Source organism: Juglans regia, chromosome 1 (assembly GCF_001411555.2).
Source record: "Juglans regia cultivar Chandler chromosome 1, Walnut 2.0, whole genome shotgun sequence".
NCBI classification, from domain to species: domain Eukaryota; kingdom Viridiplantae; phylum Streptophyta; class Magnoliopsida; order Fagales; family Juglandaceae; genus Juglans; species Juglans regia.
Window position 1 is genome coordinate 44794047 of NC_049901.1, and position 16124 is coordinate 44810170.

Consider the following 16124-nt stretch of genomic DNA (forward strand, 5'->3'; position numbering starts at 1 on the left):
CTGTCTAGGTAGGTAGGTGCACTCACCACTCTGTAACCACACCACTTTAACGCGGATTTGTGGCCGAACCTTCCTTGCCAATGCCATGGGAAACGCTGACTTTTACCATTTTATCGTGTTTCTGAGACGCCAAACTTCGGCCATGGGCCCATGAGTCATGACTGAAAGACAGAAACCAATAAGGAAAATCTCATATTACAGCTGACACGGACCAACTCAGAAAAATGTTTTTATTTTCTTATCCATAAAAAGATCATTTCCTTTTCTTTTTTTTTTTTCTTTTTTTCAATAGAAGGCAGCACCTCATTTTTGTTTATTAATCCTCACTTGGGACAGATCTTATAGAAAAGATAAAAGCTTTTTTTTTTCCTTTTTCGCCTACTTATCATAGATAGAAAATAAAATATTACAGACTACTTGAGACAGGGTCCTTCCCATTGTCAATATATAAAATACAAGTAGGTAACTTTTCTACGGGTATGCGGCAAAAAACAAAGTTAGTCGCTGCCCATTGCGTCATTGAGTGCGCATATCGATTTTGATATCCATCAATTTTTTTAACATTATAGCCTATTTGATTTTCCCGCATTCGAGCAATATCATAAAAAATGGAGCGTTGTTTCTTCTTGGTCTTCACATAATAAATAGCTGGTGGAAGGCAGACTTGGAATATAGCTCTTCAGCCAATTCCTTATTGGTAGTATATTCCAAATGATTTTCCATAGAAGGAGCTTGTGGTGATCATGGATCTTTAACTTCCAAATGTCCCCCATCAATCTGCTTAGGAAGTTTGGCAGTGAGAGATTTGTAGTTCCAGCTGTAATATGGTAGGCTATTTTCACAAAGAAATTTCCATTTTGGTCTTTTATCCAAGTTAGACAATCTGTTCGTTGACTAGATTGGGGCAATGAGATTTTTTGAATTTATTTTACGCTTTCTTTCTCAAAAAGGGTGTGCGATTTTTTTACATCCCATGTATGGGATATTTGGTTAATCAGATCAGAAACTTTTAGAGTGGGAGTGGCTTCTATATTTTGGTTCCGTGATTTTGGCCTGAAATTTTCTAGTGTTGGTATCCACAGATCTGACCAAACTTTGACTGTTCTTCCATTAAAATTTTGAAAGCGCGTACCTTTTTTCCAGTAGATCCCTTGTCTTAAGAATTCCTTTCCAAAAAATCGAGTCACAGATTTTTTGTTTAGCCTTCCAGAAGAAACTAGAGTTTAGGTACTTCTTCGATAGGAGTGAGTGCCACATACCTTGGTTCGCTTGGCTTATTTCCCATCTTGTTTTAGCCAAAAGAGCTACGTTCATATCCTTCATTAGTCTTAAGTCTAGACCTCCTGCTTTTTTTGGTTGGTATATCGACTTCCATGATTTAAGATACGGTATGTGCTTTTGGTAGAAGGTGTCTAGCGATTTGCAAACTGATTTTGGTAGAAGGTGTGTTGACATTTGATATAAGGGAATTGTGCTTTCCACTGTTCTGATGAGCATTGTTCTACCTACCTGTGATAGAAGTTTTGATTTCCAGCCTTTCTGTTTTTTGTTGATATTGTCCATTGGCTCTTTGTAATTTTCTTTCTTTGATCACCCAAATAATGTCGGTATTTCTAGATATTTCATTCTTAATATTGATTCTTTGTATTGCATCTGGGAGACTATCGTTGATCAGATGGCTTGGCAGGTGTTTCTTGTGATATAGATCGACGATTTTTCCTTGTTGACTCTCTAGCCTAACCACTCCTGATATTTTTCCAAGTTATGGCTAATGGTTTGGGCATTGCTCTCCTTTACTTTTCCAAAAATAATTAAATCATCTGCAAAAAGGAAATGAAAAATTGGGGAACAATTTCAACTTAACTTGATGCCTTCCATGATCTTGGTGCTTTTGGATCTGGTTGTTAATCTTGAGAGCACCTCTGTGCACATTATAAAGAGGAATGGTGAGATGGGGTCGCCTTATTTGAATCATCTTTCAACTTTAAAAAATCGTTGGGGAAAGCCATTGCTAAGGATTGAAAAGGATGTTGTTGTGACACATTCCTTGATTAAATTGATCCAAGTGCTACTGTATCTCAGTGCCTTCATCACCACAAACAAAAAATTTCATTCAATATAGTCGAAAGCTTTCTCCATGTCTATTTTGATTGCCATTTGACCAATTCTTCCCCCATTTTTCTTAAGTTTATGAAACAGCTCATGGGCAATTATGGTGTTTTCTTTGATATTACACCCCATAACAAAAGTTGTTTGGAATGGTGAGATGATATTGGGTAGTGTTTACTTAAGTCGATTTGCTAATATTTTTGTGATGATTTTGTAAATGACGTTTGTCAGGCTAATTGGGCGAAATGTTTTTTGGAGAGCATGGATTGGCTATTTTTGGAATGAGTGTAATATTGGTGTGGTTGATTTGTTTCAAAAGTTTCCCTCTTCGGAAGAAATTTTGGACTGCTGCTATAACTTCTTTTTTGATAATCAGCCAGTAGTGTTTGTAGAATAGAGTCTTCATTCCATCGGGTCCAGGTGCTTTGTGATTTAGTATCTGCTTTAATGCCCTATATATTTCTGCTTCATTTGGTAGAGTTGTTAAAGAGATGTTTTCCTCATCCGTGATCTGTTTTTCAAAAAATTCTCCAATTCTTCTGGAATGATTAGTCTGGTGGAAGTGAATATGGACCTGAAATGGTTAATGAAACATGATTCAATAACATCTGGATCCACTGACCAGTTACCTTAGCTTAATTTGATGGAGTCGATTGCGTTGCTCCTTCTTCGGATCGTTGTGGAAAGATGGTAGAATTTTGTGTTCAGGTCCAAAGTAGTGAGCCAGTTGATTCAGGATTTTTGGCGCCATTGAGTTTCTTCATTTTTTAGTTGGTCTTGTAGGTTCACTTGAAGTTGCCTCTCTCGTAATAAATTTTGTGGGTTCGGAGATTTACACTGTAGTTAGTTAAGCTCGTTTTCAATTTCTTGAATATTGGTATGGATTTGAACCGGACCACATTCACCCCACTGAAGAGTTTTGGACGATGGTGGGCGGCGGGCCGCTGTAAAACCATCCTAATGCAACCTGTGGTACATATTCCCCTCTGCATTCCTATAAACTCTTTTTAAGTCTTCATTGACTTGCTCGAACAACTAAATAATAAATATTGCAAAATTGACTAGCTCCTCTCCTCTTTCTGCTCCATGCCTGCTACCTTCCTCTCTTTTTCTCCCTCGGAAAAAAAACGGAGGAAAGACAATAGAAGAACACGAGGCAAAAAAACAAAGAGATATAGGGAGGTAAGGTAGAGATTTGGAGCAAATATGGCAGATGGTGCTGTAAACTTCCTACTTGATAAACTAACAACTATCCTACAGGAAAAGGTATCACTGCTAGGAGATGCTCATGATGAAATTGAAGAGATCAAGCTTGAATTAGAGAGCATGAGATCATTCTTAAGAGATGCAGAAAGAAGAATGGAGAGAAGTGAATCAGTGGGAACTTGGGTGAAGCAAGTAAGAGAAGTTGCGTATGAAGTTGAGGATATTATAGATGAGTTCATACATCTCAAAGAGAGGGACAAGCATAAAAGTGGTTTCAAGGGTATTGCGGAAGACATTGTCAACTTCCACAAGAACATCACTTCAAGATATCAGATTTCTTCAAAGCTTCCAAAGATCAAAGCTAAGGTGCAGGAGATCTCGGAGAGAAGCAAGAGGTATGATTTTGATAAGCTTGATGAATTAACGAGTAATAATATGGCCTGCGAAAACTGGCAGCACTATGGAGAATCTTCACTCTTTATTGATGAAGATGAGATAGTAGGAATGGAAGAAAACACAGGACAAATGCTAGGATGGTTACTGGAGGATGAAGAACGCCGGGCAATTATTTCAGTTGTGGGAATGGGAGGTCTAGGCAAGACCACTCTAGTTACAAGAATGTACAATGACCAAAGAATAAAGGGACACTTTGATTGCTGTGCATGGATATCTGTGTCCCAAACATATGGCATCAACGAGCTACTAAGAAGCATGGTCAGAGAATTTTTTGAGGCAAAGCAAGTACAGCTACCAAGTAACTTCGGATCGATGAACACAATGAATCTCATGGCAGTGCTCATTGACTACTTGCATCAGAAGAGATATGTTGTTGTTTTGGATGATGTATGGACCATAGATCTCTGGAGTATCATAAGAGGTGCTTTTCCAAACAATAAACTTGGTAGCAGAATTATCCTCACAACGAGAGATGAGAATGTAGCTACATCTGTAGGAGTCGGTTTCCGGGTTCATCGTCTTAAGCCCCTGGGAGAGAATGATGCTTGGACCCTCTTCTGTAAGAAGGCATTTTGGAATGAACCAGGTTGCTGCTGTCCCGCAGAACTGCAACCAATGGCTCAAGACATTATGAAGAAATGTGAAGGCTTGCCACTAGCTATAGTGGCGATTGGAGGACTTATGTGTTCAAGAAGCAAGACGGTTGGGGAATGGAAGAAAGTTAAAGAAAGTCTCAATTGGCAACTTAGCAACAATCCAGTGCTGGAAAAAGTGAAGCGAATCTTGTTATTGAGTTTCAAAGATTTACCCTTCTATCTAAAGCACTGTTTCTTGTATTGCTGCGTATTTCATTATGGTTACCAGATCAAGAGGAAGAAGCTGATTCGGCTCTGGGTAGCCGAAGGGTTCATCAAAGAAAGAAAAGGGATGACTATGGAGGAGGTAGCAGAGGAGTACCTAACTGATCTAATTTTTCGAAGCATGATTCAGGTCATAGAGACAAACGCTGCTGGGAGGGTGAAGACATGCCGAGTGCATGATGTTATGCGCGAACTGGCTATGGCGACATCGGAGAAACAGAATTTCTGTATAGCATATGATGGGCGTGAATCAAGACTAGAAGGAAAATTCCATCACTTATCAGTATATGATAGAGGTGAAAGCATCCGACTGAGCAGTAACATGTCACACCATCTTCGTTCTTTCTTTGTCTTTAAGACAGATATGTGCACCTCATTCTCTTTGGATGCAGTATCATCCAAATTCAAATTGCTAAGGGTCCTTGAACTGCAAGGAGTTCCGATTGAAACAATACCAGGCACATTGGTCTGGTTGTTCAATTTGAGGTACTTGAACTTGAGAGATACCAAGATTAGCGAGCTTCCCAAGTCAATGGAAAGGCTGCAGAATCTACAAACCTTGGATGTTCGGAATACTAATGTGAGAAGGCTCCCAAGTGGAATATCAAAGCTACTAAGATTGAGACATCTATACATGTGTTGCAACAATGGTCAGAATTCTGAAAAACCCAATCATCTTAACAGCAGACAGGGTCCAGCGGGAATATGGAATATTGAATGCCTACAAACTCTAGCATGCATTGAAGCAGAGGAAGAATTGATCCTGAAAGTTGGAAACTTGACTGAACTTAGAAGACTGGAGATCACAAGGCTTAGAACTGTCGATGGACCAAAGTTGTGCACTTCCATTCAAAAGATTAAGAGCCTCCTCCGTTTAAGTGTCGTGGCAAGTACTGAGGAAGAACTTCAGTTGGAAGCTTTATCTCTGCCACCCCCGTTTCTTCAGAAGTTGGAATTGGTTGGGAAGTTAAATAGGTTGCCCCACTGGATTAGGTCCTTAACAAACCTCACTCATCTGTATTTAAGTCTGTCTTGTCTCCAAGATGATATAATTTCTGATCTCCGTCTACTGTCTGCTCTAGTTTTTCTTGAACTCAAGAAGGCCTACAGAGGGAAGCTCTTGCACTTTAAGGTGGGATGGTTTCTTAAACTAAACAAACTAAGTTTTGTGGAGCTTGCACAATTAGATAGTCTAATACTGGAAGAGGGAGCATTGCCCACCATTCGAGAGTTAAAACTAATTTGTTGTCCAAAGCTAAAAACGTTGCCTCGGGGCATTGAATATCAGACCAGCCTCAAGAAGCTGCATTTGGAGGAAATGCCAGAAGAATTCATGCGGCTGTGGAGTGAATACGAACAAGATCAAGCAAAGGTACCACACATATTGCCTTTTATATTTAACAGGACAAAATCGAGTAGTTCAAGTTGAAACCGTTGGCTGGTCGAATGTGAGATATTCCAAATACCATTCATACCACTACCCTTCATTCTTGTTCCTAAGGTAATCAAATGAAGGAAGATTATCTTCATTCACATCGAGGCCAGGACAGGCAAATCGATCTGTATAGGATTCATATTGTAATCTTGGCAGGCACACGTCCTTGCCCTTATATACGATTCATATTCTGCCATCCTTACAATTTAGATCTGTGTATGGGAATGCTTAAAAGCTATTGGCCTGTTTTGTTGAGTTGCTGCCGCTTGGCCTATTTCCCATTAGTATTCCTTTGTCCAGAAGCTTCAGGTCAGGTTATACAAATTGGACTACTGCCACGCATCCGATGAATTGAAAGCATATGTGCTTTATCTAGCAGAAAATATCAAACATCCTGGTTTTCTGTATAAAATTGCCATTTCTGAAACTTGCAATTTAAGAACTGCTAATATATAATAAAAAAATGAGATGGACCATCTTTTTTAAAGCAAGGAGGTTTAAAAAAGCCAATATCTAGGAGCAGGCATTGCTATAATGGTCTTCTAGTGGTCCACAGAAGGCCTTCTTCCCTAACCATGTATCTACCCAAGTTAGCCTATCAATGCTCAGGGGAAAAAAACTAAGAAAAACCCGTTCCATTAAAATGACTGTTTGTTTCCTAAGCTGGCCACGATGTACTAAGAATGAGTGGCCTACGTTTTCACCAACTGGTGGTCCATAATTGAGTACAAAACCAAATTCAGATCGCTTTATATATGCGTGTATTTTGTTTAAATTTAGAGGAAAAGGGTCTTGTTTGTTTCCATGCGAACCTTGACAAAAATGCTACCTACTTATCCATTCAAAGAAACGTAAAATATTGTGCTTTGGCACAAAAGTCCAATATTTTCAGAGCTTGCTTGCTAATACACGTAATTCGACGACTACCTCCATCTCAACTGAAAAATAATATGAATCTAATTTCAATCTATACAATTTGTAAAAATTTCCAAATGATAAGTAATTATATCTATTATATGGTATTGAATAATTTTAGTTATACTTGGCTCGTTGTGAGGTTGTAATAGTAAGAGCATCTGCATCACTCGAGTCAAGCGGGAGGGACCAGGACAAACGACGAAAGTAGGGGAACCACTCAGAACAGAAGTGTCACCAAAGAGCTAAACTGCCGCAATCTGTCAGTGAGGGGGATACAATTACTTGCACCAATGTTTGAGTGCCCCAACAAGCATGGGAGGCAACTGATTAACGGTGTAAGTTTTTACTTTGAACATACCTTTCCACTGTTTTGTCGTTGAACTGAAGACTGAGCCACACGCCATTAGTTCCTTGTACGATTGGACTAGGGACTCCCCGGTAGTTACTCCTTGTTGCACCTTTTTCTGGCTTTAGACTATAGACCCCATTAAAGCCCTTCTTCCACCCAAAGTTGTTCACCACTCCTAAGTCAGATACAAGGTCTTACATTTACTTGTTTATTTGGTTGCAAGTGCTGAAGATTTGGTGCCGAATCCTACTAAGGGGGTGAGTTTTTCTATTTGGTCCATGTAAAAACTTATTAGAGATGACATGAATGAATGAAATAGAGAAAATTATATTTCAGTTTTCCTTTACTGTTGTGTTCTTTTCTGCTCTGTTCGTTTTCTGTTGAATCTGAAACAACACAGTGAGCGTCAGAGATCTTTGTTTGTTTGCTTGCAATTACTATGTACGATTGGTGGGATTTTACATGAATTATTAGGATTCAAATTGGGAATATATTTTCACAATTGACGTGGAAATTTAGTGCAGTGAACACCGCGGGCCCGAGTTGGGAGAAAGATATTATCATATGATTCGATTGTTTAAGATTTTATAATTGCTATCATCTTAAGATTGCAGTTGGGTCTTCAAGCTTCCAACTTTTGTACAAATAATCAAGTTTGGTTCCTTTTTGCTGATTTTTTGCTAGGCTTCGTAGCCATACTTGGATCTCTTACTGCGAAATTTCTCTATATAGCTTACCGCTTCTGCATTCAAATTATCCAACAGGTATCTGGTTCTTCTATGGCGGCAATATTGGCTTCAAATAGCTGTTATTGCCTCGATATGCAGTCAATAAATCAAGGACGGACCCTAGACAACCTTAGTTTCTCGAGCACGATTTCAGTTCATAAATTCTTGAAGTATGGAGGACCATCGAGGAATTCGCCTGGGACAGACAAGTTTCAAGTGGAAATGAAACAGACTGAATATCCCTCAAGATTAGTTAACAATGGACGAGCCGTTAAAATGGTACCAGCAAGCGAAGTAGTGAAAAGGAAAACCCCATCCAAAAATAAAGTAGACATTGTAAATGGTTCAAGGCAGATAGTAGAGGGAGCGAAAGTAGTCAGAAGACAACCTACAGCTGCCCTGGTGAAAACCCCAAAGGTTAGGAAATCTAAAGAACTTCCACCCGTGGAGGAGCTGAAGGTTTTGCCTTCGGATGAAGGTTTCAGTTGGGCCAATGAAAATTATAACTCCTTGCAAAGGACTATAGACGTCTGGTCTTTTGTTATCTCTCTGCGTTTTCGTGTTCTGTTCAGCAATGAAAAATGGGCATATTTGGGAGGCTTCACAGTTGATAAGCAGGTGGGTTGTGGCACAATACTGTGGCTGCCAATGGTTTCTACTTTGTTGAATCCTGATCCTGATTACATTGTGCAAAATGGTTTTTGTCCGCTAAATATCACATTCTGGACCTGGTCTCGATTTAGTTTCTTGGTTTATGGGCATTTTATTGTGTTTCACATCAGGTTTTTATAAATTCTCTCTAAATCAGAAAAACAGAAGGCAAAAAACAGCTTCATGGCTCCGGGAGTGTGTGTTGCAGCTTGGTCCAACATTTATTAAACTTGGGCAGTTGTCTTCAACAAGGTCAGATCTATTTCCGCGTGAATTTGTAGATGAGCTCGCAAAGTTGCAGGCAAGTTTTCTGTAGCACTAAATATAAATAAGCTATGTTGTCTCTCATATTTATGCCTTTAAACGCACAGAAAGTACTATTTTGTATTACTAAATGTATGTGATTCTTATGCATGATGATTCAGGACAGGGTCCCTGCCTTCTCACCAGAGAAAGCAAAAGGCTTCATTGAGAGTGAACTCGGAGCTCCTATAGATATAGTGTTTAAGGAGTTTGAGGACCGTCCAATTGCTGCTGCTAGTCTTGGTCAGGTGTTTGATCTATGTATTTTCTTCTACCTTATAAGTCAACCCTTGCAATTTGTTTGAAGTTTCTCAACAGTTTCACTTTACGTAGTTGGAAGTATAACATAATAAAATTATGAACCTTGTTTGCAAGAACATTAAGACCATCCTGACACAAATATGGAAGAATAAGACAATTTTAGTGAAGGCGGTAGAGAAAATGTTGATTGCAGCCGTATGCTTATGCCGATGGATGCTCATACCAATTTTTTGGGATCTTGATGCTTCTACTTCTATGCTCATATAGTTAAAAAAATTTGTGAAGTTACGATCTTCTACGATTTACTTTTGATAGGTTCTCCTTATTTTACTTAGTTCTTCTTTGATTTAAAAATATGAGAGTCCTGTGGTTTTAGGTCCACCGGGCTATCCTGCATAATGGGGAGAAAGTAGTGGTGAAAGTTCAGAGACCTGGTCTCAAGAAGCTTTTCGACATCGACTTACGTAAGTAATGTACATTTTTCCATTCATATCATGCTAATGTGAGTTACTTGTCCTTACAAAATGCTTGTGTTTTTGCTGGGGTTAACCAGTTCCCCTTTTCGTTTCTTCTCATGCTTCCATCAATCTTTTTTAAACTTATTCTTTGACACACAGCACGTAGACCAGTGATAGTTCATGTATATTCATTAAAGAAAGCATCTGTTCAGAATTGTATGTGAAAGTTCAATTATCACTTGTAGATTGTGAGATTTTATATTACGAGATTGAGGTGTGAATCCTTATTGAGACTAGACTGCATGGAGATAATTGTGATTAGAGTTACAGAAGGCGTGTCTTTTGACATGCATGAATAATGGGGTTATGTTTTTTGTTGACAATCTCTATTATTGTATATATAAACATTACACGATAGGAAACTCCTTTAGTACTTATCCATGATTAATCTAGTGAATAGTGTTCTACGAAAACTTCAATTGACTGGCTGCTTTATAGGTATTGTGAAATTATAGATCTGACCAAGTGATGTACTTTTTGTATTTGCTGCATGTAATTTTGGGTGCCTCATTGGAATTCAGCAGTCTTAAGGCTTTTCTCATAATCTTTGCTGCTTCCATTCAGGAAATCTAAAGCTAATTGCAGAGTATTTTCAGAGAAGTGAAACTTTTGGTGGTCCAACAAGAGATTGGATTGGCATATATGAAGAATGTGCCACGTAAGTAACAAGGCTTTACTAGTGTATATACTAATTTCTTGAAGTATATATTGTAGAATACTAAGTAATCATAACCATAGACATATGGACTTATCTCCACGTTATCATGCCTGAACGCCTGAGATTCATGTTCATGGTCAACACTTCCTGGTCTTAATGAATCTTATTTTAAAATAATACGTTGTGTTGGATTGGACCATTTGAACACATTTATAAACAAACGGGAAAGTTGCTTCGTTGCCTTTTAGTTTGAACTTTATTAGAACTGTAATGAAACATTTTCTCTCCCACTGTAAGGTTGGATGCTCACAATATGTTCTTGGGCTTGCGTTGCTTTCAGGATTTTGTATCAAGAAATTGATTATATTAATGAAGGGAAGAATGCAGATAGATTCCGCCGAGATTTTCGAAATATAAAATGGGTCCGAGTACCTGTATGTTTCTTGCATCATGATGACAAAACAACTAATGCATATTCATTTAGATTTTATATTTCCATCAGGCATGTATGAGTATATAACTTTAAAACGTTTTCAATTTGTAGAGATCATAAGTTTTTTGTTTAAAATATATTACTGATTCTTTGAGAACATTTTCCCCCTTCTAGCTGGTTTACTGGGATTATACAGCCTCAAAGGTGTTGACATTAGAGTATGTTCCAGGTTTGCATCTGAAGCTCATGTTTATTTTGGTTCAAGATGATAAATTATGTTCTACATTAAGCCACCTCATTGATTTTATGTTGGCTGTAAATGATCTTGTATTGTGACTCCTATGACAGGGATTAAGATAAATCGGTTGGATATGCTTGATTCACGGGGTTATAACAGGTCTCGAATATCATCACGTGCTATTGAGTCATACTTAATTCAGGTCCGGACTTTCTTCCAATTAGAACCAACTAAAATTATTTATTTACTCCTGATTTCAAGTACAATGTCTCGGTTGGTGCTTGAAGCAGTGTGTAAATTCCTCAGCGACTCTGTTTTAGTTGGACTACAATTGATGGATGATCAGTTGCCTGTCTCATATTAGTGTTTTAGTCATTTTCCTTCTCTCTTTTCAGATACTAAAAACTGGTTTCTTTCATGCCGATCCGCATCCTGGAAATCTTGCTATTGATGTTGATGAAACACTCATCTACTATGATTTTGGTATGATGGGAGAAATCAAATCTTTCACTCGGGAGAGATTGCTTGAACTTTTCTATGCTATTTATGAGCAAGATGCAAAGAAGGTATGCTTTCCATCTTTTAACATCATCATCTAAAGTAAACTGGATAATGTTCTTTTAATATAGGTTCACATGTAAATTTATGAAATATGCCCTGAACAAGCACTGCTTGATTTGTATTTCCTTTCAATTGCATTATGTCTTTCTGGGATTCAAAGACACTCAGGAATGCCTCAACCTGGATGGAGTGCCGTATTATGTATGCTGTACATGGAGAATGGCTAGGATTTTATATAGAAAAAATCTAGTATCATTCTTACATTATTTGAACGATTGGTTTTGCTTTCTGCAAGTATAAACCATGTAGAATATGTAGTTACTCTCAACCGGACATCTATAGGACATTTCATGGAATTTGACGCATAAAAATTGATATTTCAACTTGAAGTGTTTCATTTTGAAAGCTAATTTAAGCCTTTCTTACATAGGTCGTTTGTGCTCTAAAATTCTTCAAAAGCATGCAATAAATGTCATTAGAAGCACTTAATTACAACCTTTCAGGTCTCGCTGCATTGGCTTAAACTGACAGGCACCAACCGTGCAGGTTATTCAAAGCCTTGTAGATCTTGAAGCACTTCAGCCCACAGGAGACATGTCATCTGTAAGTGCCACATCATCCCTATAAACAATTAAAGTGTAATTGATTTAGCATATTGCTTCAAAGAAATTGTTATGATCCATCTTAGAATTTAACTTGTTTTTTCTATTCCTAGGTTAGGAGATCTGTGCAGTTTTTCTTGGATAATTCGTTAAGTCAGACACCAGATCAGCAGCAGACTTTGGCTACAATTGGGGAGGTAAGCAAGGATTTGATTACCGACTGTACAACCATATAACCCTTATCATCAGAGATAAGAATGGGATTATGGATGTCTTAATATGTTGCAACTAGTTTATTTTCATTCTGAGCAAGAAAATGTTCAGTTACAAAAAGGGGTAAAAAAAAAAAAACCAAAAACCTTGTACTCGGTTGAATAGAATGGTATTTGGTTGTGTAGATCATTAGGTTTAATGAAAAACTGTTTGGTTTTGAATTAATTCTAATTAATATTGCTCCAGTAGTGACTCGTTCTTTTCCATTGTCCTTGCAAATGACCCTTACATGTCCTACAGTTGAAGTATATGGATTTTTCTTTTTGTCTCACAGGATTTATTTGCCATAGCACAAGATCAGCCTTTCCGGTTTCCATCCACCTTTACCTTTGTCTTAAGAGCATTTTCAACCCTTGAAGGTGCTTCTCTCTCTCTCTCGCTTGCGTAAATGTTAATGCACATTCAGTTAGAATGAGGCTGGTGTAAGTGAAGCTCTCTCTGCTCAACCAAAACTTTATAATGCTTCTTTCAAGCAAAGAAATCTCACAACTAACTTGAGGTCTCTGCTCTTTCCTGATTATAAAAGACTTTGCTTACAGGTATAGGATACATCCTTGATCCAAAATTTTCCTTTGTAAAGATCGCTGCTCCTTATGCACAGGTTCCATACCTTTGGCAAACAAATATAGTTCACACCTTTATTCATATATAAAAGCCTTTTTTAGTCTTTTAGCCATGCATTTGAAGTATAGCACTGATGCGTCACACTACATGTACAGGAGCTTTTAGATCTAAAACAGAAGCAGCAGTCTGGGACACAACTTGTGCAGGAAATAAGGAAACAGGCTGATGATGTACTGTAACTTAAACGTTTCTCCCCTTCTTTCAGTTCCTTAATGTTCTTGTTGGTAGCAATAAAATAGATGCTAGTGCTTCTTTTCATTTCCAGACTATCAAGTGCAGCCATTTAAAAATATATTATACTGTTAAATGCTCTGATATATGGGTATCAAGAGCATCTACATATGTATTTTCAGGCCAGAACATCTACCATGTCCATGCCATCTAGAGTTCAGCGGATAGAAGAATTTGTGAAACAGCTCGAGTCAGGAGAATTGAAGCTTCGAGTCCGAGTGCTTGAGGTACCTCTTAAGATTTTGAGATGATTTTTGTTGGATACTAGTACTTTCTATAGTGGTAATCAATTCATCTAAATAGATCAAACTGCACTTCAGATTTTTTTTTGTTTTTTTTTTTTTGTCTTTCGTTCAATAGTTCCAATAATAATTTCTTTTTGAAATGACAAAAATGCATTTGGCAGTCAGAAAGAGCCGCTCGGAAAGCAACAATTATACAAATGGCAACTATGTATACAGTATTAGGAGGTACCCTGCTAAACCTTGGGGTCACGTTCAGCTCTCAAGGCAGTCAAGTGATTGCAAATGGATCGTTCATTGGTTCAGGTGAGCTTTTGTTTATACAGAAACTCCCAACATGAAAATTACTTTTCCTCTCTGCATCCATCATTTCTTGTGCTGAAAAGTCATTTATCTGTCAAAATGCAGGAATTTTTATGGCACTGTTTATTAGGTCCATGCAAAGGGTGAAGAAGCTTGATAAATTTGAGAAGATGATGTAAAATTTCTTTCGCAAGCAAGCATATCAATTCTTCCTCGCATGTTGGATAAATCTTGGTCTAAATTTTTCTGTCTAGTGTCTTTTTTTTTCTTTTTTTTTTTTTCCCAAAACACGGCAGTATTCTGTCTATATATAGAACGTGATTAAATGGGGACCGGAGTTGCCTCCCGAATTGTATAAAAGGTGCAATTCCTCAAGCAAAAAATAAGAAAAATTAGGAATTCAATTTGGTTAATTAACGTAAACCAGCAACTTTGTTTTTCTTGTTATATATCAACTTCTAACTGCACCTCTTGATCAGCAAACGTATCAAGTGGAACAATTTAACAGTGGCGGTTCTACAAGCATGAATGCAACTTGCTGCATTATTTGCTGAAATTATCGTACGTAGATTAAGGAGGTACAATTGGCAAGGCAATACTTGGGGGGCAAAAATGATCATCTGAAAATATGAACAAGAAGAAGCTTAGTAAGAATATGAAATCGAAATTTCCCATCCTATGTTTTTATTTTTCCATTTAGGAAAAAAACATTTGCCTGAAACATGGGCATTCTATGCAGTCACGATTCACACCTCCCCTCAACTGTACAAGACAGTAATGCAGGAAATAATTTCCCAATAACACCACATGCATATTTTCTTCAAAACAAGCAAGCGGTGCTGATTTTTACAAAGCAACTACTATCCAAACCAGGTAAAATTTGGGATAGGAGGAGCAGACCAAAAAAAAGATTGAGAAGGCAATTGATTTGTTTCTCATATATACATCACATACATTATTTATAAAACTACACACAAAATATAAAATTATTGTTTTGGTTGTGTTAATGTCGTGTTTCGCATGACTTTGGGCCAAGTTTCAATAGCTCAGGTCTTCCGAATTGGGCCTCAATCAGTGAGGTACGGAGCCCCCGGCAGTGGTCCGGTGCGGCTATACACTGTTAGTGCGTACATTCATAGCAGCGAGCAGTATTTAAATGCAGATAAAATAAGAAAAGTTGAACACACACACAGACTTACGTGGTTCGATACTAGGCCTACATCCATGAGGGTTTGGAGGGAGAGATTCCACTATAATATACTTGTTTATAGTCTCTCGTAACCTCTCATTTCTCACTATACAATGGGAGCTGAAAATCTATCTGCTGGATAAGATATTCTCTCTGGAACTCTCAGGTTGAAGAAGAAGTTGAAGAAGAACTAAAATTCAGAAATTCCCAGTCCCTAAAACCATAGGCTCCCTGCCGCTTTTATCTGACCCCTTCATGCGTGCCTCTCGATAGTTATGAGGGATGTCTGCTTTGCATGTCTGACCGTCTCTTCCTTTTCCACTTTCTCCTGCCACCTCCACTTTCTCTTAACACCCTCACCCCCATAGTCTCTTTTTGTCCCTCTCCTCCTCTCATATTTTGTCCCAGACGAGGAGGCTGAGCCACCTACTCACGTATCCTTTGTGGGGACGTAGGTTGTTCGGACAGTTTGTTCTGGACCCACTTTCGCTCGTTGACATCACAGGGAAGGGTAAGTTTAGGTCAGGCTGGCGCTGATCCCACACTTTGTCACAACGAAGGCCGGGGTAATTCATTCGGGTAGTTGCGGGCCGGTTCCGCTCACTGCTGCAAGAAGGATAAGACAACATTTAGGCCTGACTTTCCTTATGGTATCCCTTAGGGAGGTAAGTCGTTCAGGCAGTCTATTACTGGACACACTCCCACCTGTTGACACTTAACAAGGAAGGTAAGTTTTTGTATTCGGGTGGTCAAGGACCGACCCGTACTCCTTTGCGAGAGGAAAAATGCAACTTTTTAAGCCTACCTTTCACTTTTTGTCTCTCAGGGAGGTAAGTTGTTGATGGAGATTTCGCTGATGTAGAGTCTATTGGTGGAGATTCTGTCTTCGGGTGGCCAAAAGCCAACCTGCACTCCTCCGCTAGAGGGATAAGGCAACCTTTTAGGCCTACATTTCCCTTTTGCCTCATAGAAAGGT

The 16124-nt window shown here is 38.4% G+C and overlaps 1 protein-coding gene and 1 pseudogene across 2 annotated transcripts; both read left to right on the top strand.

Moving 5' to 3' along the window:
• The first annotated feature begins 3143 nt into the window (after nt 1-3143).
• LOC109010963 lies at nt 3144-6321 on the top strand (annotated as a pseudogene).
• Nucleotides 6322-7153: 832 nt separating this feature from the next.
• Nucleotides 7154-14399, top strand: LOC109010964 (protein ACTIVITY OF BC1 COMPLEX KINASE 7, chloroplastic). Of its 2 annotated transcripts, none has more exons than XM_018991944.2 (18): nt 7154-7319; nt 8098-8679; nt 8870-9013; nt 9138-9263; nt 9653-9740; nt 10359-10452; nt 10793-10886; nt 11060-11114; nt 11234-11325; nt 11519-11689; nt 12231-12287; nt 12400-12483; nt 12834-12918; nt 13099-13160; nt 13279-13353; nt 13537-13641; nt 13821-13962; nt 14065-14382. In XM_018991944.2, the coding sequence occupies exons 1-18, from the start codon at nt 7275-7277 to the stop codon at nt 14136-14138; spliced, it is 2175 nt and encodes a 724-aa protein (XP_018847489.2). In that variant the 5' UTR covers nt 7154-7274; the 3' UTR covers nt 14139-14382. The 2 variants fall into 2 exon arrangements, with proteins under 2 accessions (XP_018847489.2, XP_018847490.2); XM_018991945.2 differs by lacking the exon at nt 7154-7319 and adding an exon at nt 7326-7590 and having other exon boundaries at nt 14065-14399.
• Nucleotides 14400-16124: the final 1725 nt, after the last annotated feature.

Bases quoted from the DNA above. Each gene is read 5' to 3' on its own strand.
- LOC109010964 (XM_018991944.2), top strand. From the start codon at position 7,275: ATGTTTGAGTGCCCCAACAAGCATGGGAGGCAACTGATTAACGGT. The intron at 9,741-10,358 runs GTAAGTAATGTA...GCTTCCATTCAG, and splicing joins GCTTTTCGACATCGACTTAC to GAAATCTAAAGCTAATTGCA. The intron at 13,963-14,064 runs GTGAGCTTTTGT...GTCAAAATGCAG, and splicing joins TGGATCGTTCATTGGTTCAG to GAATTTTTATGGCACTGTTT.